The sequence below is a fragment of the Myzus persicae genome, unplaced genomic scaffold (genome assembly GCF_001856785.1).
Source record: "Myzus persicae strain clone G006 unplaced genomic scaffold, MPER_G0061.0, whole genome shotgun sequence".
Classification (NCBI taxonomy): domain Eukaryota; kingdom Metazoa; phylum Arthropoda; class Insecta; order Hemiptera; family Aphididae; genus Myzus; species Myzus persicae.
Window position 1 is genome coordinate 289,938 of NW_019102150.1, and position 20,896 is coordinate 310,833.

General features: G+C 33.7%; 1 protein-coding gene across 1 annotated transcript; it reads right to left on the reverse strand.

The window, feature by feature from the left end:
* Window positions 1-267: 267 nt before the first annotated feature.
* Window positions 268-4,196, reverse strand: LOC111031392 (hypertrehalosaemic prohormone-like). The gene is made up of 2 exons (XM_022311305.1): window positions 3,691-4,196; window positions 268-470 (listed from the first exon to the last, which is right to left on the reverse strand). The coding sequence occupies exons 1-2, from the start codon at window positions 3,850-3,852 to the stop codon at window positions 420-422; spliced, it is 213 nt and encodes a 70-aa protein (XP_022166997.1). The 5' UTR covers window positions 3,853-4,196; the 3' UTR covers window positions 268-419.
* Window positions 4,197-20,896: the final 16,700 nt, after the last annotated feature.

Here is a 20,896-nt window from a genome sequence, read left to right on the forward strand (position 1 = left end):
ACACATAAAATGTACAAACGAATAACGGCGTGTAATGAATGTGGTGGTTTTTTTTTTTTTTAATAGTGAAAGCAATGCATTTTTTCGAATAAATTATTAACAAGAAAACTAAAATATCGTCTAAAACATATGGGAAATAAACAACACAGCGGTTTATAGGTAATAATATTATATTATAATAGTTCTGTGGATGTAATAATAACTGCAAACGGTTGAATTTTTTATATAATCGTCATTAATAATGTTATTGTGTTTTATTTTATTATAATTATGACCATCTTAGTGATGTGGCTAAAAGTAAAAATGTAACACTGCAGCTGGCAGAGTGTCGTGGTATAAGGTATAGTCCCGTGTTGTTATTCATCTATGGCTGGCGTACGGTGTAATGGTGGCGGTCATCTCTCGCAACCGGTGGTTGTTCAAGACGTGATGGACATGCGTTCGCACATCGCAATCCGCTGCGCTTCGTTCTGTGGAAATGAAAAAGAAAAACAAACGAAATTTTAGTACCGCGAGTAGATCGTAAACAAATAAATATTATCGCAACCACAAAAAAAAAAAAGTGCATAAATGTCTAACAAGTAGGTATTTAGTGCGCACAAAAGATGCGATCTCATCCTATATACGCTTGTATGCGAATCAGCCGAGTTCGTAAAATAATATGGAAATATGTAATATAATAATTGCCGTGAATTAATAATCGTCAAACGGTTTTCTTTCAACCGGTGTTTTTCAGCATTCTAAAAAAATATTTTTTTTACCATCTTCGCTTTTCTCGACTGTTCTGTCGAAACAGAATCGTACTAGACGTTTGCAGCGAATAGTTTCAATCGATCGAATGGCAAAGGTAAGAATTTATAATGTAATGTACCCAAAACGAAATTTAGAAGACTAAAACGATTTGATTTTTAGAGGAATACTCGTTTGTGCACGCAATTCCGATAATGTCGGGCCGGTGTTTTATTTGGCTTAATTACTTCATCATATTATAATTTATCTTACATCAAAAATGATAATAATTAACATTCAGATAAATATCAGCGTCTGCCGAAAAAGTCTTAAGTCACGGATTAAAAAATTATGTTAATGTCTGAGGGCCAAGCGGCCTGGACGTCGATTGTTTGTTTTAGTGGAGCCAACGATATAATTAACGTGAAAAAATTCCGGCGATACTACGCACAGGCAATATACATATAATATCTTTCGAAATTTGTCAGTCATGCGTCAGATTACGTTTATCCAGACATGTCATTAATTAAATTATCATTTTTGTTTGGCAACCCGTTATTTCAGACCGACCGTCCGTGCACAATAATTAGCGCACATAATATTTAATTAATATTTAATTTTCGGATACGAGCCGCAGTAAGGTGTAGAAACGTGAACGTGCTCCCGCCCGTTCGGCGGTCTGCGGATGAGTGGTGAGCGGGTTCATTTTTTTTTCGTGGCGACTTATTCGGGGCAGGACGGCATTTTTATTTTATAATAAATCGTTTACGGGCATTGGACATGTAGTGAAATGTGACGGACACTCCTTGTCAGACGGCCATATTATTGTTGTGACGTATTTATATGGCACATCATAATATTTCGTTGAATTAATGATTCGAATTCGCTATATCAGGGCTCTCGGCTGCTATAGAATCGCAACCATCACTCTCGAGCGATGCATCAAAAGAAACATCGAACAAAAATTGTTATCGCGTACGCACGACTTCATGACATTTTTCTGTTTCGTGTAGTCGTGCAGTAGTATAATAATATTATTCAATATGAAATCGAAACAAAATAATATACGTTTTGCGTCTGATTCAAACGGCGAAAAATAATATCGCGCAGTAACATTCAATTTTGAACTATTACTTTTCATTGGCGCTCATTTGTGAGACTTTACGAGAAAAATAGCAGCACCGATACACACACACACACACACACACACACACACATATATATGTGTGTATATTGTGTACGCTGAAAGATATAGTGACACGCGGAATATTGGAAAACAGCGAAACATTAATTTTTTTCCGAAACGTTTGAGCGTAACAATTAAATGACAGTACCCGACGCGATGGAATAAAATAAAATGCACCCACACATACGTCGCGAGTCAACGAAAACAAACGCATTTTTCTCGCAGGTTCCGGGAAAATATAAATAATAACACATATTATAATGCACTTGCAGGAGTCGTCTGATTTATTATACCGTTTTCGGTATTATTATTATTATGTCAGGACGGCGTGTTTAAGCCGCAGACGGGACAGTATTCTATATGCTATTATAATATAGTACAGCGGGGGCGGCCCCAAACGGTTGGGTTCGGACGACTTCGGAGTCGATATTATTTTTCTACTCGTCCAGACCAATTATTATTGTATACTATATATTATATACTGTTTAGCGGACACATAGTTACACTGCACATATATTTCGGGTGACCCCGTTCGCGTGAAATGACATTTTTTTTTCCTCTCGCAAGTCATAGGTATAACACCGAACTACATTTTTCCAACGATAATTCAGAGCGGCGCCTTCGTGTAGAACAGCAATTAGCGACCGTTCCCCAGTTTATAATATACAGTGGACACCGCTTATAAGACTCGCGGATATAAGGTTCAGTCGCTTATTCGACTCAAAATTGTCTGAAACGGTCCAAATACGTTATAAAAAATTCGGTTATAAGACTCAACGATTCGTTTATAGGACTCAAATTTTGTAAAAAAAAAAATGGTAAAAAATAAACATTTTTGGTCAAAATTTAGAAATAAATTAATGTTTTTTGCTTTATTATGTGTGCATGTGCCTACAACAAATTGTATCTCTTTCACATTTTCCAATATATTTCCGGAATATTAGTTTATAACTAAAAAAAAAAACAAAATCACAATTTTTTTCATAAATAATAAATACGTACATTATACATACATCTTTTATAATTTTTATTAATGCATATAATCATTTTTTTACATGTATTGTAATTTAAATTTTTTATCAGAATTCTTTTAATTTATTCAATATTACGTATGTCATATGTAATATGTATTAGAATATTAAAATTAAAGAAAAATATGTAATAAAATAAAATCCTTAGATGTGTAATTAATTTTTTTCCCACTTCGCCTATAAGATTCATTCGGTTATAAGACTCACTTTATGCTGGTCCCAAAGTGAGTATTATAATAGTGGCGTCCACTGTAATATTAACTGCTGGGCAACGATATGCAATGGCACACTTCTATATTATACTGTCTACGCCGACTGCCCGGGCATAACGTCCATTTGTTTTGAAATTGTTTACGGAAATTGAATGGCGGACACTCGTGTTCAAAAAACGTTACACTTGACCTACACTTTATAATATTGTATTGTTTTTATACGAGTACGTTTATTGCGAATGTCGCAGCGATGCAGACTTAAAAATACAAAAACGATTTTTTCTTACGTCGGGCGATCCTCAGAGGAACACGATGTATACGCTCAGTAGATCTTAATCAAAAAAATGTTGGTCACCCCTGGTATATATACGGCGCACTGAGAATAATAATTATTATTAACCGGGAAAATAATGAAGTCGTTCGATCAGTGTGTATGGGTATAGAGATGGGACACAATACGTGCAGTACGGCATCCGAGTGCGGAAAAAAATGGGGGGGGGGGAGGCGGGAACGAACGAAAAACTTTGTTTACCTGCACCAGCTTGTAGATGTAGATGAGCGTGTCCATGGACTTGCACTCGTCCGAAGCGGGCGCGTTCCTCTTGCCCTGGCCCCACGTCGGCGTGAAGTTCACCTGGCCGACTGCGATGCAAGCGCACAACATGAACACGGCCAACAGCAACAGGGTGCGCATGGTGGCGACGGGAGACGACGTGGCGACGGGACCGATGTAATAATATATATATATATGAAAATATTATATCGTTATTCGCTGCAGTGATCGTCTGTGCGGCGATCCGGAAACGGTCGGGGTACGATATTATACGCAATGTACGATGTCTTGTGCGCGGAGGAGGTCGTGGACGAGGAGTTCTCTGGACTCTCCGGTACGATGAAATATGTGTTATTGCGATGAAATAACGATATTACTACGCTATAAGGTTTCGGCTGTGCAGAGTGGTCGCAGCGTGCCGAAATGACGTGGTGTGACCGCGGAAAGTCGAGAGTCAAAAGTGATGGCCAACACCCGCAAAGTCTCCGGCTTATATACCCACCCCTAGACGCCTACGCCCCCCCCCCCCCCCGAAGAAACCCAACGGCGACTCACGCACTCGGAGCGCACCCTACAACACAGCGATATGCGAGTGTGTGTGTGTGTGGGTACTTTTCACTCGGTTCGGCCGGCGCACGCACGCAGCTTCATTTGATTGCGAATAATAATAATAATAATACAGTCGACTCTAGGTAACGCGAAGTTCAAGGGGGAAAAAAAAAATTCGACTTACTAAAAATTTCGAGTTATCAAAAACTTTTCGTTAGAGGTTTTTAAAATTAGATCTTTATTTTTTATTATTGTAGATAATGTACTCGCCGGAATTCCAAAATCTTTGGCTATGTCTTGTTTTTTTTTTCGCCTTTTTCAGTAATTTAAAGCAAATTCACTTTTTCTGCAAGTGTGATAATGTTGTTAATTTTCTTTTTTGAGCCATAATAACCGCTGATTACACTTTCACACTCACACGATAAACGATTAAACGAACGAACAGACGGCAGAACTAAAACTGATTGTATCAAAGTTATCAAGATTTAAATTGTTCTATGGTTGAATTACGGTCGGGTCTTACGAAAAATAATCGCCTTGATAAACTATTTTTAGTACTAAATTTGGATAAGAAAATTCGAGATATCAAAAACTTGTCAAATTAATTAACAAGATTATTTATTAAACATTAAGCGTTATTGTTATTTGAAGGGGAATTTTATTTATTCGAGATATCAAGAATTTCGAAGTTATCGAGGTTCGAGTTACCGAGAGTCGACTGTAATATCAATTACCTACATGCATGTACGTGTTATACTGTTTTTCGTACGAGTGCGCGTCTTGCAACTCATTAAACATTTTTTTTTGTTTTTACGTATAGAATGTCACCGATGCACTGCAGGAAATGAACGTCAATACCTATTTTTATTATCTACAGACCGAATTCAAATCAAATAAGATAAAAAATGAAATACGGGCGAATAGTTTTTGTGCCACTGTAATTTTTAGTGATATAATTATATAGGTATAGACTTTCGACGGTCGATAGGTATAATGTGCGCATTAACGTGTCCAATAAATTAGATAGTGTAGCGGCTGCATATCTAGGGTTTTATCATATCTTTCTTATTAATATTATTACACACACACAATATAAAATATAGGTTTCACAAAAATGTCCCCCACCAAAAAAAAAAAAATGTTATTTCATCCCTTAAATGATCGCAAAATAAAAACGAGTACACCGTCTCAAAACCTCCGAAACTATTTGTTTTTGCAAGAGGGAGCAAATCGCTAATTTGCTGACGCTATACATACCTATAATGGGGTGCCATCTTCGATATGTAACGTCTGTATCATCTCCGACTTAAATAATATTACCAACAGCCTTAAAGTGAATTGCAATAGCAAAATAAAAACGTTTACACCGCCCTAAACGTGCAAAATTCGTTTTTTTTTTTTGCAAGTTGGGGTGCTACCCATATTAATGCGACGGACCTCACAGCAATCGCAACAACGTAATTCATACGAGAATACGACGTTTAGCCGAAGGTGCAGACTACATAATATCCAATGCGAGGATTGATATTATTTCACAACATGAATAAATTTGAAGGATTCGCACAGGTCACCAAAAATGATCATTATGTATAGGCATAATACGTCTGCTCGGTCCGCGATCACACGAAATATTGATCACGACAAGAAAATAATATTTTTAAAAAAATGTGAATAGGTTAGGTGAAATATGTTCAGAATCTGTTATACATATCCAAACGGGCGTGTGTGACCATTCCTAAAAATCTCTTTAAAAGCATAATAATATAAAGTTAGTTTATAATGTTTCGCGTTGTGCTATTCTAGTGCGGCCCGCGGGGTATCTCTTATTACACTTATATTAAAATAAATCATATTTTTCGTGTATACCGGCACAATTTATAATATGAACACGAGTGATAAATAGTAGTCGTTTTGTAGATATATTGTGCGCGCACAAATGTGCAAAAAAAAAATGCAGTTTGTATAATATATGTTTTAATCTGCAGTGTGACATAATACTATACCTGCAGATATTTTTCCTCTTTCAGAGAAAATCGACGGGGTCTCATAGACAATAATATCGTCGTTTCGGGTATAGTGCAGTGATGGAAAAACACCTATGATAGCGTACTAAATTTTGTCGCGAATTTAATTTAAAATGTTTTTATGCCAGCAAACAAAGTGTCAAATAAATAAACAGACGCGTGAATTAGTGTATACGTTTAGAATCTGTCTTATCGAATCGGGGACGCGATGAATACGATTATTTCCGAGTCCCTTCGACAGCATATAATGTCTGTGTGTATATATATATATACGACGTGCAAGTGCATCGCATTAATAATTTTACAGTTACACGGTAGGTGTATGTATATATCGTATTTTTCGTGTGAACATACTTTACGTTGTAAACGCTCGATGAATAATAATAGTATATAATAATGTAATACGCGGAAACACCGTGTTGTACGAGCAAAATATTTTATTTACCTACCCCCNCCCCCCCCCCCCCCCCCGCCCACATGAGAAGTGCGTCCGTCGTACGTATACTTAAAAAAATATCATGACGGCCGATATATTTTATCGTAACCACGGCGTCAAATACCCCAGGTGCGCCTTGTCGTTTTTCCGTTCTTCTCGGGAAATTTTTGCCGTTTACAAAAAAAAAAAAACAGTGTATGTGCATTATACATATATATATAAATGCACGAACGATGTACCTGTACGGTATAGCTATATATTTTGTGAGAATATGACATGAGTGTACACCAAACATTTACGCACCCGCGGCGTGTCTATATATTATACAATAAATAATAATTTGCGTATTGTATATCATTTATTATAATCTATGCACACGCGATGAGCCCACGAAACACGCGCGAACGCCTAATCCAAACACTAATAATAATGTAAGGAAAGAATACAATTTACCAGAACACCTATATTCAAAATCCCGGGGGCTAGGGCTACAGACGGGAATAAACCACGAAACCATACATTTTTTTTAAAGAAATCGGATTTATAATGTCGTATAAACTAATTTAGTAATTATAATATATTAAAAAAAAAAAAAAAAATTATAAAAAATTTGTAAAAAAAAAAAAACTCAAACGCACCCCGCTCTAAAATGATAACCTTTAACGTCGTCCAAGGAAATTGATCGATTAAAAAAAAAAAAATAATAATAATAATAATAATAATAATAATGTGATGCGAACTTACGCGGGGAAACCGAAACGGTTTACCTACAGTATATTTTTAGTCAGTCTTGTTCATCTTGTGTTTGTTGGTTTGTTAAATGTGAATTATTGTGACATTGGTGAAGTTCCAGCTCATTGAATCATCATCAATTACTTGCGGGCAGGTACACGCCACGCAATATTCAATCGCACAATACACAATAATAGGTATTTTGATGAGGCTGTACCAAAAGCAAGCTTGTGAAAGGTAGCAGCGAGCTAACAAAACAGTTATACAATATAAATTAAAACATAATTTAAAACAGTACGTATTAAAAAATACATGCGATCCGAAAATTAAATAATAAATATATTACTAAATGTCAAGAGTTCAGTGTGACCTATAGGTTCATTGAAATTGTTTAAATCTAAACTATTAACATAGTTTAAAAATATTTTCTTACCATATAACAAGTATAGATACGTCAAGACTCAATCTTCTCGAGAGACTGACATAATATATGTACAAGAAATATTTTATTTCACCAAACAATTTCTTATTGACCGGTGTATTAAGGTCTACTCCACCCTCTAATCTTGTACGATAGTGATGTTTAGGTTTATAAGCATCAATATTTTTACCAAGACAATATGAGAGAACACTATAAATAGACGTATACCTACATCAAATCAGAGGTCGGCAAGTAATTTCTATCGGAGTCCTAAGGATTAAAACAATAAATCAATGTGGTCCAGCGAAGAAAATCTTTTTCAAATCTTTATATTTGAAAAATAGCAGTATCAAAATGATAATGCCGTTTGAAATTTCCGCTTTGAATAACAGCGACAGTTGAATCGCAAATTAAACAGACTGGAATGGCTCCAACCCTTTCGGGCAATACGAATCAATATAGTTCCGTCCGCTCGTTCATAAATTTCCTATTTTCGCTATTTTCTTACTCAACACATAGAACGAATAATAGGAATTAAAATCGACGATAAACCAGTAAAATGGTTTTGAAGTCGCCCATTGTACAACTTCTTCGATGTCTATTTCTGAGGCTATATTGGTTGAAAAATAAATTTACTGACATCGAGTTCATTAATGACAAAAACCGTTTAAAATCATTCAGAAGATTTATATTATACCCAAAAATAGGCCATACGTATAATTATTACGTCATGCTAAATAATAATAATATGTTAGTCTACTTAACATATATTACGCGTATATTTATTATGCGCTTTGAGTTTTCGTCTGGACGATATTAAAGACATTTGGTCCGCGAATTCATACGAATTGAGATATTTCGCTCAAATCTATCAAAGAGATAACGGCTTTAAAATCCCACACGTCGTCGTCGTTATAAACTAAATTCATAACTTTTGGCAGTAACTACCTACCTTAAACAAATCATCGTATTCCTAATAATTTGAAAGCGATAAAGTTCAAACGCGACTAATGTAAACGCGTTTAACCCATATTATGATGCATATTATACGATTTCATTCAAGTCTCTGTAGAGTATAGTCTTTGCATACCTATTTGTATTAGGCATTATAGTAATATTAAACCGTATAAAGTAGGTAGATATCGAGTTAAATTGATAACAAATATTATTTCATGACGTAGGTACCGTGTAGAAATAATAATAATAATAATTATTATTATTCACCGAAATAAATTATGATTAATCGACAGTATACAAGTGGTGGATTATATGACGTAAGTGATGAAATACAATTTATGTGTATTAAATAATATATCGTTGAGTTAAAAATGTAAGATATATCATACGAAATAAACAATTAATGTTAAATTAAAAACATAATGGAATTAAATGAAAGTAAATTGAATACAAGTATCATTTTTTTGTACCAACATTCGAATTCCGAATGTAAAGTATAAACGTCGTAATAATCTTCAGAGGCTATTGTGTGTGCAAGTTTACCTGATTTATGATAATATTATTTAAATGACTGATGTGATCAAGTGGCTTAGGCGTCAAAACAAACAATTAAGAAAGAAATTAAGAAATATAAAACGTACCTAATATATTATAGCCAATCTATGTGAATCAATAATTCAAATTATCGTCATTTTGGTAGCAATTGTCTTAATGTAAAATGTTTGAGAAAAAAAAAGTTTTCAACGCAGCTCTAATGAATTGCTGAAATAGGGAAAACTTAAAAAATCTCGTCCACGGCCGGGCACATATTATTCTATTTTATTCGTTTACAATCTCTCGACCGGTTGACAATGGTTTCGGGCCGCACTTGATTATAATATGTACAACCGTATTGGCACGGTTATAGCTTTCATTCTTGAAAGGTTTCGCACACTGGAAACACTAATTATTGTTACGAAAAACCAAAAAGTCTACGTCATGATGATGTACAGCGACCACCCCGTCGACGTTATTTCAGTGGAAAAATGAACCGTCCTACTTGCTTACTATTTTAACTGTATAATATTATATTATAATATGCGTAGCCAATAATCAACAATAATTTTATCAAATTGTATTACGTGCCTGCGAGTGACAACCAGCGAAGGTAATCGGCAACGGTAATAACGGTGACTTTGTTTTAATTTTAAACACAGCTAGGTAGTGTTTTGATAGCATCTATTGTAAGCAAAATGTAATAAACGATATAACATTATTAATATCATTAATATTATTGTACAACGAAACCACAATGCACATCACTGGAAGTAGTTTAACGGTATAGTTGTTGGTAAAAGCTATTAATACTTAAAAACAATCTATGAACACGGTAAGCATATAATTATTGAATTATCAAACGAAAATATTGTTTCGCAATAAAACCAAAGTTTTTCGTAAGCCAAAAACGTGACGACAGTTATACAATATGCACATTTGTCACATTTCGTACGCGTGTTTTCGCAAAGTTGATAATACATGTGTAAAACCGGTGTCGATGTTAATAATTATTGAAAGTTCGAAATATTACGCATTAACATACACACACAGGGGATAAATAATTGTTTTGTTATTGACGAGTGTTAAAAAATCAAATCATTTTAAGTTTTTATTACTTATTATATATGTACACTTATTCACAGAGTTGACACAATCATTGACGTTGCACGATCGCTATATTATACAATAATGATATTTAGGTCAGTTTTGAGTGTTACGAACTCATGTGACTATATTATTATGACTGTAATCATGACGTTCGGGATGAGTGCAGATGACGAGTGTCGACGAATGTTGACTAGAAAACTCGAATATCGTCGATTTTCGAGTGAGAGAAAAAGAAGTAAAAAATATTTAACAATTACGATGATCGACGCAACAATGATGCACGCGGCGGCGGGCGGAGACGTCGCGATAAAAATATGTCGTCTCTTTAAGATGCAAAACAATTTACAATGTTTAGGCGTTCCTATTATGCACAAATATATTATATTTACACAAAGACGGTTTTTTTTTTTTTTGCATACAGATTCATACATATTACATATCGCACCTACGCTTCTCGTCGTGCAGCGAGTCGTAATAATATATGGCTATGCATGATACGTGTTATACCCTGCCACAATGTCATTTATTTATAGGTAGGTATTACTCGCACAAAAGTGTAAGACAGACGCGACACTGCATTGTGATCGCACAAAAAATCCGGCTATAGGTGAGTTGCGGCCCGACATGTCATTTACGTGTTGAAGACCGGTGAATTGCGGCCCGGTCATATTTTATCAATAAGTTAATTGCGGCCCGGGAAATGTATTTATTTTCACAGTTCTCTGCTAGCTGTAACCGTACCACTAACGGCTGTGAAAGTTTTCATTCAAACCTAAATTCATCGTTCTACTCTAGTCATCCTAACATCTATAATTTTATTGATGTGTTAGTAGAAATTCAATCAGAAACGTATATCAAATGTAGAAGCAATGGAATAAAAACGAAGAAAATATGCGAAAAAGAAGCATTTATAAGACAACAGATGACAAAGCTAGCACAAAAAGAAATAGAGCAGTTTGATTTCGTCAAATCATTAAGTTTTAAGTTTTTGCCCAACCAATAAATATTTTTACATTTTTACATATTTTATATAAATATTAAAATTAATTTTACCATAAATTACCATACATTTTGCCGTTTTTCCATTTTTCCATTTTCCATTTTTGCCATTTTTACAAAAAAAAAACAAATTTTTGGGAGACGACTCAGCCAACCTCCTCGTGGTGTCTTCTAGGTAACGCTAATAGGCTGATATGAAGTGATAAATAAAATGTAAAATGTGGCCGCAACTCGTACGTCTGTTTTATAAACACGGGCCGCAATTCGTACGTTATTTAGGGATCGGGCCGCAACTCACCAACACCGAAAAATCCGTAGTACCTACCTACCTGCACCTTAAACCTGAACGACTGCGATTAGATCATATATTAGTACAGTGGTTTTCAACCTGGGGGTTGCCAAAAATAATAGATGAAATGATTTTTCCATTTTATTTAAAAATAAAACAAAGTCAATTATGTATTTTTTTTTACATTTAAATTTGTTGTATATGCTTGTAGTGTTTTAAAATAATGTTGCGTATTATGAATTAATTACATTTTTAAGTGTAAATTAATCAAAATCGTATAACATATAAATATTTTTTCAGTAATTAAATCAAATTTTGATGAATAAAACAACATTTTTTTTTTTTGAAGGTGGTCGCAGTACAAAAAAAATAAAAATGGGGGGTCGCGACCCAAAAAAGGTTGAAAACCACTGTATTAGTATATTATTATACATATATAGTACCGGTCGGCCCGTGCTCGGTACTTCGCGCGATTGTGAACAGATTCATTCGGAGGACAGATTTCGTTTGAAGAAGCGATCATTTACTACGCGTCCTGCTGTAGTAGTCGTTTTTGGGTCGTCGTATTAGCAAAAAATGGGAAAGATGGAATCAAAAAAGACTTCCCAAGTGCTAGAGGAGTAGATTGCGAACGCGTGGATTGGAAGGAGGCGGAGGAGAATGTGGAGAAGAATGGGGGAGGATTTGTTCTATGGCAAGATGGTCTCGGATGCCTTAAAAAAATATATATAAACATATATATTAGCAAAAAATGTGTTTGATGGATGCGTATCCATCGGACGCGGTCGCCCATGGTGTTTGTGAGTTGTGTAGGTATCCGTCTGCAGAGACGTTGGCCAACGGTGAATTTTTGTGTGCTTCACCACCGTATAACTGCGCGAGGTGAAATCTACAATTAATTGTATGACTTGAAGGCCAAACTTCCGTAATTTATTGGGCGAATGTAAGTTCCTACACGAGAGTAACGGGTACACAAAATACATACGTTAGTTCCTACACGACGGAAAAAAGTACATAATATGTAAGTTCCTACAAGGTAAAAACCAGGTACGTATGTTAGTTACTGCGGAAATAGTTAAATATGTATATTATACACGATTAAATAATATGTGTATACGAATTTAAAAAAACAAATATATTATGATGATTAAAAATTTTTAAAAAAATCGTCATAGTGCCTTTTCACAAATAAATATTGTTACAATATGGTGATTAAAAAATATAGTAAAAATTAAAAAAATACATAAAATACGAAATTTTATATTTTATGAGGTTTATTTCTATAACTTAAAATCTTGACATATTCGTATATTGATTAATTTTGTTCGTTGTATAATCTGAAATTTGTTTATTCATGACATTTTTTTTTTCGGCGTATTTTTTACTGATTTTTGGTTTTTCGTTACTAATTGTGGTTCTTATTTTAATATATTATGTATTGACTTGAAAAAGTTTGAGAATTTCAATGATTCCGTCTGTGTATAATATACATATTTAACCCTTTCCGCAGTGTTGGAACTAATAACATACGTACCTGGTTTTTACCGTGTAGGAACTTATATAATGTCCATGTAGGAACTAACGTATGTAACTGTTTACCTGCTACCAGTGGCGTATATAGGGGGGAGGCCCCCTAGGCCAGAGCCCATAGTGAAATTGCAGGTTCAATTAAAGCATTGCATGTATATTTACACTGTTAACAGTTTTTCACCATGATTAAGTTAGCCGGTTGATTAAAATCATTTTTGAGTAATCTACAAGGAAATGTTAGATATATTGACGGGACTTGCTTTAATGACTTATTGACTTTGATGTTAAATTCATAGTAAGATAACATTAAAATATACAAACGACACTGTCAATATTTTTAAAAAAAGAAACAAAAAATTAATTTTACATAATAATCATAAAATTGAATTGCGCAATTTTTATTTGAACTGTATAATATGTCATAATTCTTAATTATATAACAGCTGCTCCCTTAAAAATGTATAATTATGGCTATGCTGCTTGACTAGTGATAATTGATAAATCGGCCCATAGTGAAAATAATTCGTATATACGCCACTGCCTGCTACTCTCGTGTAGGAACTTACTATTCCCCAATGTATTGACATTACTATCGTTCGTATAGGTTCTTATTAAATTTTGTAATTTTTCATACCTTATCGTATTCATTAAATTACGATTTAGATAAATGTCTCTATCGGTAAAATATATTGTATATTACATATTATTGTATTGTATACCTACACAATAAGTTCGTATTTCTTGGACAGCTGTCCGTTATTTAGATATATTTAAACACTTCGGACTACCTAGCCTGTCCGCGTCCGTTATTCAGAGGTGTCCGCTATTTAGAGGAGCATTATCTATTATTTTCAACGGGACTATGCCGGGACCGGAAATTTTGTCCGTTAAGAGAGGTTATTCACTGTATTATGTATTGCAGACTGCAGTCGTCGGTATAATAATAATATGTACATTAATACATTATATTATATGCTAACAGTTGTTACCCATCTTTCCGTAAATGGGCTGTACTGCAATGTTTCATACGTATGTTTTGCAAATATATATATATATATTTTTTTTTGTTACACTCAGACATATACATAAGTACCTAATGTAATATATTATATACTTTCAACCAGGGGCGCCATTGGGGGGGGGGGGGCAGGGTGTGCACCTGCACACCCTGTAATTTTGTTGTCTACTATTGGCCTGGCCTAGACATCGTTTATACTATGGCCTTCAATTTGCCAATATTTAATTGTATATGCACTGCTATTCACGGCTAATCATAAATAATATTATAATATTATTGGGTCCTTTAATTCGATAGTTGATAATTTGATATCAGTATCTCTTTATCCACCGGCGTGTAAATCCTAGGTTTATAGATAATGTTATAATCACGGACTAAGACATACAGGACTGGAATCGACATGGCCGGGGGGTAGTTGTAGAAGGCCGGTCCTCAAATGTTTCTAATGGTACAGGTGTGGTTACTAGCGCACCCTAGTAGCGTATATCGGCAACGTACTAAAATAATTATTTTTGAAATAATAATATATTAATATAATTATTGAAATTGTATTTATGAAACCTAATCTTAGTGGTTACTGGCTATTATATTTTGTAGACATATCATCAGACGTCGTGACGTTGGTTTGTGGATCATCTGATTTTAAAATGCCTCGTCAATGTTCGGTGATAACTTAGTCCGTGGTTATAATACTATTATATTCATAGACGAAACATTAGGTATGATAATGCGTGCAAGTGGGTGGAGCTTGTTACAAGAATCGGGCGCTGAAATCGATTAGTTGTTATCGTATTTCATTCTATATCAAATGATCGTTAATTATTGTTCTGTGATGAAACTGTGACTCTGGATAAGGCAGATATGGGCTTATCTTATGGTTTACGTTTATATCGTTCATTATTTTCGATTTTTGATTAAATTAAATATATATTTACTAATTATTTCATGAGTTATATACTTCTATAGTTATATATTAGAATATTACTAATTCTACACACTACAGTTCTATAAATTATATCTACACACTACACTGTAGTGAAAATGGATACCAATAATAAAAGGAAAAGTGGTGCAGCTAGGATGAAAGATGCGAATAAAAAAAAATTATTTAAAATCTCCACTTCTTGTAAAAAAAATTGACGACGTGTTTTCTAAAAATGAAATCAAAGCCAAGACAAATATTGCAGTAAATCAATAGTAAATCAATTTCCATCCGCCAAATCATTGCTTCAAAGCAATACAAATGTTCAACTAAACTTTGATTCTATTGCGTCCTCTTTATCACAACTTCCTACAGCCTTTTCTGAAACTTTAAAAATTATTTCTATACTAAAGATTTTTCCAATTACTACTGCTTCAAATGAACGATTCTTTTCATCCCTTAAAAATGTTAAAACTTTCTTACGTACTACGATGGGAAGTACCTGACAGACTGAGTGATCTTATGGTTTTAAATGCAGAGAAAGAAGAAGCTAAGTGCGTAGATTTATATAAAGCTGTAGATGCATTTTCAGATATTATGAAGCAACGGAGATATCCGCTTAAATAATAACCTATGCTGCTGTGCTTTTATAATAATTAAACATATTTTATACCTATGCCATTATTTTATATTTATATATTGTATATTAATGTTAACTACAAACATATTAAGGTCAATACAATAATAAACTATTATATTTCAAGTTGTTTATTATTTGCATTACGCTTTTCTTTATGCTTTATAGTCACAAACTTAGCTTTGAATTATTAGTTTGTATTTTCCTTTTTTTCTTGGATATCTTTATTTCAAATATAGGTAACTATTATAATCGTTGTAAAATAAAAATTATACAATAACAAATCAACAGTCAGATTGTCATTAAATATTAATTGGTTGTTATATTTCATTATCACAACGACGATGTTTATACGACAAAAATATGAAAATTATATACCTACCATCTAACGCGTCGGTAATAATTACTAATTCAATAGCTCGGCAGTTCAACACCTTGACATTTTAATACACAAGTAGCTGCTAAAATAAAGTGTTTTTGCAAATCGCGTTGTGTGTATTTCTGTATAATTCTGTTAGTTCTAATGTTTCTACGTTGCAATGGCTGTTTGCAAAAACGTCAATAAATATAATATAAAAAGAAACGCTATTATAATCGTATATTATTAGAAAATTATTTTCAGAATAGTAGTTTCATTAAATATTTCTTACTTACTCACTCTCATGCATGAGTGTATGACGTATGTTAAGTAACGGTGTGCGTCCAGCGCGTCATAATAATGTTGTATTGCCTTGTGACGCTGACAATTAATTTTGATGTAAACACTTTTGTGGCTTCGTTTGAATAGATAAAAAAAACATGATAATTATACTGTTTGTAAATTGCAAATTTATCAGTTTTCCTCGTGATGAATATTCGTCGAGTAAATAAATTAAAAATTAAATATATAATTGGGGAATAGCTGGGGGTTATAATTTTTGTGATTCTTCGTATTCTCACAATATTTTATAACAGCACACAAACACTACGGGGGGGGGGGGGGGCTTTTCCCTTTTCATTTAAATCGAAATTATCGATGGTTTCTACGTACTTATGTTGTTTAACTTGTACAGTCTACGGCTTTGTTTGAATTTTCAAATAATTTAATCTAGGTAGGTCATTTGTTTGCGAATATCCGGCGTGCCGTGGTTTTAAGTCTCAACACCACAATACTCCAATACTGTTGAGTTGTCACAATTATCGAAAAACGACAAAGATCATGAAATATTGCTCACAGATTACAAACAATTGCAAATCAAACAAATTGTAATTACAATATTAACGAATCGAAATAACCGTCGTAAAACAAACGTTACAAACAATTATTCGTACAATCGTATTATACCTATGACGAATTTCGTATTTAGACCCGCACACGAAAACAGACCTTGTCATAATTTTGGTATCTATTTATAATAGTAATTTATGTTATAATTCATAGGTATAACAGCGAGTCTTGATTTCAAACGGCCGCACTAAAATACATGCAACAGACAAAGATAATTATAATTGTTTATTTTGAATATACCTATCTCTGATTATTAAGTCTTGTACATTGGATCGAATGTTTTTTCTATTAATATTATAATTATTATTATTATTACCATCATGATCTGTTACCTAACACTTTTTAGCTTCCCATATCCACACACACACATCGACACATCAACAGGTTATACGGCCTTATAGTTATAGGACCCTCTTAGCTATACCACCCTAGCTATGACCACTTTTGTGACCTCTAAAATGTAGGCTGGTTTACACCACTCAGTATAGTTAGTATATTATAGAGTGCAACTGTGCCAGTAATATTATAATATAGAAAAAAGTGAACAAATATTCGTCACGCATTTAAATTATCTACGCGCGAGTATAACAATATATTATACCTATCAGTACCTGACACATTAATATATTAAGTACTTAAATTGATTAGGCACGTATTGTCGATCGTCAGATACGTTTCAGGAAACAGAAAATAACACCAACCTGTAAACCCCGTATGATCGATTTCATAGGCACCTGATCGTTTTTAATCCATTTAGATTTTTTAAATTTTTATCATTTTCGACGAACTGCCATTAAAATATGTATACATTTATGTATCAACTATAATAATTATAGAGGCGGATACATTCATATTGTAATCAAATTATGCGTTTGCCGATTTTGTAATTTCATCACGATTTCAACAGGCGTTTAAATTATTAGATTTATTTCGATTTTTTCGAAAAATAAAATACTTAACGAGAATACATAATCGCGAATAATAACCATCCAATGTCTAAAAGCTATTTCGGTTTTGGTTGAGTGGTATTTTTTATAAATATTTTATATTCTATCGGTGATTTTTTTAAAAATCTTTTTTGTAAGTAGGTGCGGGTACCGCAGCGATAGAATATGTAAACAAAATTCCCTTGAGTAGCCGCGTTCGTCATTTTTGGCTTATACAATACGTATATTATAGGAAAATGTCCACGATATGAGCTAGCAAAGTTCAAAATAATTTTGAATTCAAGCCGTTTTCACTTTCCACAAAAGTTTAAATAAGGGCCAAGTTCTTCGCAAAATCTAACAGTTTTTCATTTTCCACAAGCTTTGACCACGCCAAAATTGAAAATATTGTGCAACATACACGATTACGAAACAATAAAACACTAATTATATATTATTGTGCCATGAATATATATAGTCATTAGTCATTAAATAAATTTCGTTGTTATAGAGAAATATATACTACAACCGTAAATTTTGACGTTAAAATAGTGGAAAAATATTAGGAGGGTGACCCGCGAGTGCGTCTCGTTTTTTCTGTGGACATTTTTCACAGCCCGAGTGAGTTCTCGGTTCGCAATCAAAACTGTTAGCGACTACGATCGACTATTTAGATTTAGAACAAATGGCTGTGGAAATGGCGGGGAACCTTGCAAAATGTTGCTTTGTTTGTATTATTTTGTTTATAACTATTGAATAAAATGTTTCGGCAAATTGTTATTTTTACAGTGGTTTTAAAATTCAAATTTAATTATTATTATTATGTACCTGCCACCAGTGGCGAAACGAATCTAAAATAACCCATAACCAGCAACCCCAAATCGACTCACCAACCACCCATCACCCTCCTGCCAACAGTTTATAATAAACACAAGTGTAATAAATTATCATTACTTTTGCTATTTACCTAGTATAATTATTCAGTAGGCAATTGTTTTTGATTGGATATTGAGTACCCACCCACCCACCGTTAAATATAAAAAAAAAACCCGAGAAGCATTTTCTTCTCAAAGACCGTGTTTGTTTTACCATTGCCCACAATAGAAGAAAAAAAAGAATGAACCGCAGAAAAAAATAAAAATTTTACCATAGAATTGAGATATACGAGCATGTTTGACACTTGGAGAGCATGTGAAACGTATCTGAGTGAACGGTTACGATGATGATGATTGCAGAGATAAAAGGACGATAATAAGGACATCTCGAGGAACGCGTGGTTTCAGTCTTCAGTTACTTGCTTTTTCCCCTTGTTTTATATAGTGGAAGGCTCCTTCAGTTGAGATTAGTCTTGCATAGTTGTATATGATATTTTTTTTAATTAGTCTTTGAACCATAATATGGCCAGGTACGGTATTCCGGTGTCGTCATGATGGAGTCGCAGAGTCGCTTGTTACACAGACAATTTTATTTTGACTACGACTCATGTAGGTGCGGTCAATAAGCGCAAGAGTATAGCGCAATGATGCATGAAATAACGCCAAAATCGACAGTTCGTCACCGTATTTTTAATTTTCGAAAAATGTACGGTTAAATTGTACGTCATAAAAAAAATATGAAAATAAGTAAGTGTCTTACACTTGAAAAAAAATATATGTATTTAACTCAAACGCACGATCCGCGTGTAGACCTGAGAACTAATAACTGTGCCAACCTCATTAAGATTAGAAAACATACGTTTGTCGCGATCATGTGGTTCCATCAATTATTCTATTCGATATCATCTTATTAATACGAGATAATATCATTATGATAACAATAAACTTTTATTATATTGCTCTGTAGTTCGGCCAATTTCGGGATGTGCAGCCTTGCCTAAGCCACGGGCATCCGCATACTGCAAATAAAGCTCTTCAACTATACGGAGGGTGCACGGTAAGTTCGTGTGATTCGACAGCTGTTTTTTGGATATTAATTGCCCACCTCGTGATTATGCTAAGCTTCTCGTTCGAAATCCTGCTCGTCGCTAAGCGTCGTATTATACCCATACAATTAATAATTTTAATTGTTTCCTTATTTTCAATTGAAGTTGAACTGTGCAGGTACTTAATAATTTTTACCAACTGCATGTATACACCAACTACACGAGTGCTCACCGAAGCATCCCTGACCTTAATTTAGGCATCCCAAGCGCCTTGTAATTTCAAATACCCGCCTATATAGACATAGAGGACCTTTTATAGATACACGGTATACGATGATTTACCAAAGTGTTTTCATATTAATTTTCCCACGATTTGCGTTTAACTATTTCGGCAATTATTGAAATTGAAAATCACTTCGTTGGTCATGCTGAATGAGCACCATTACCTATTATAATTCTGATTTTGTCGCTACGTTGGTAAATGTATTGATGCGATAAATATTATATTTAACATGACTGCGCCCGGTTGTTGAGTGTTTTCTTTTCACTGTGTGGTAAAAACTAAATAAGTACATACAAATTTTAGAAAATTTTCACACAGTCACACATGTGATATTAGGAATGTGCAGTTTTGAAATATAACAATTTTAAGTGGTAAATTCAATTATACCACTACCAAAACAGCAAAATATGTTTTACGAGTTTAAAGAAGACAGTAATATATATTACCACTTAAAACGTATTTTATCATTTTTATGCTCAATTAATGAAAGAAAGTAATAACGAGATACATGGAAATATTTTTACCAATTTTTAGATTAATTCCTAAAAAGAGTTAACAAATGTAATTTTATTATTTAAAAAATGAATTATCAGTTCACAATTTCACATGTTTTTTGATTTTTTGAATTTC

Excerpts from the sequence above, each read along its gene's own strand:
- LOC111031392 (XM_022311305.1), bottom strand. The coding sequence starts at position 3,852 with ATGCGCACCCTGTTGCTGTTGGCCGTGTTCATGTTGTGCGCTTGCATC. Across the intron at positions 471-3,690 it reads ACATCTACAAGCTGGTGCAG|AACGAAGCGCAGCGGATTGC; the intron begins GTAAACAAAGTT and ends TCATTTCCACAG.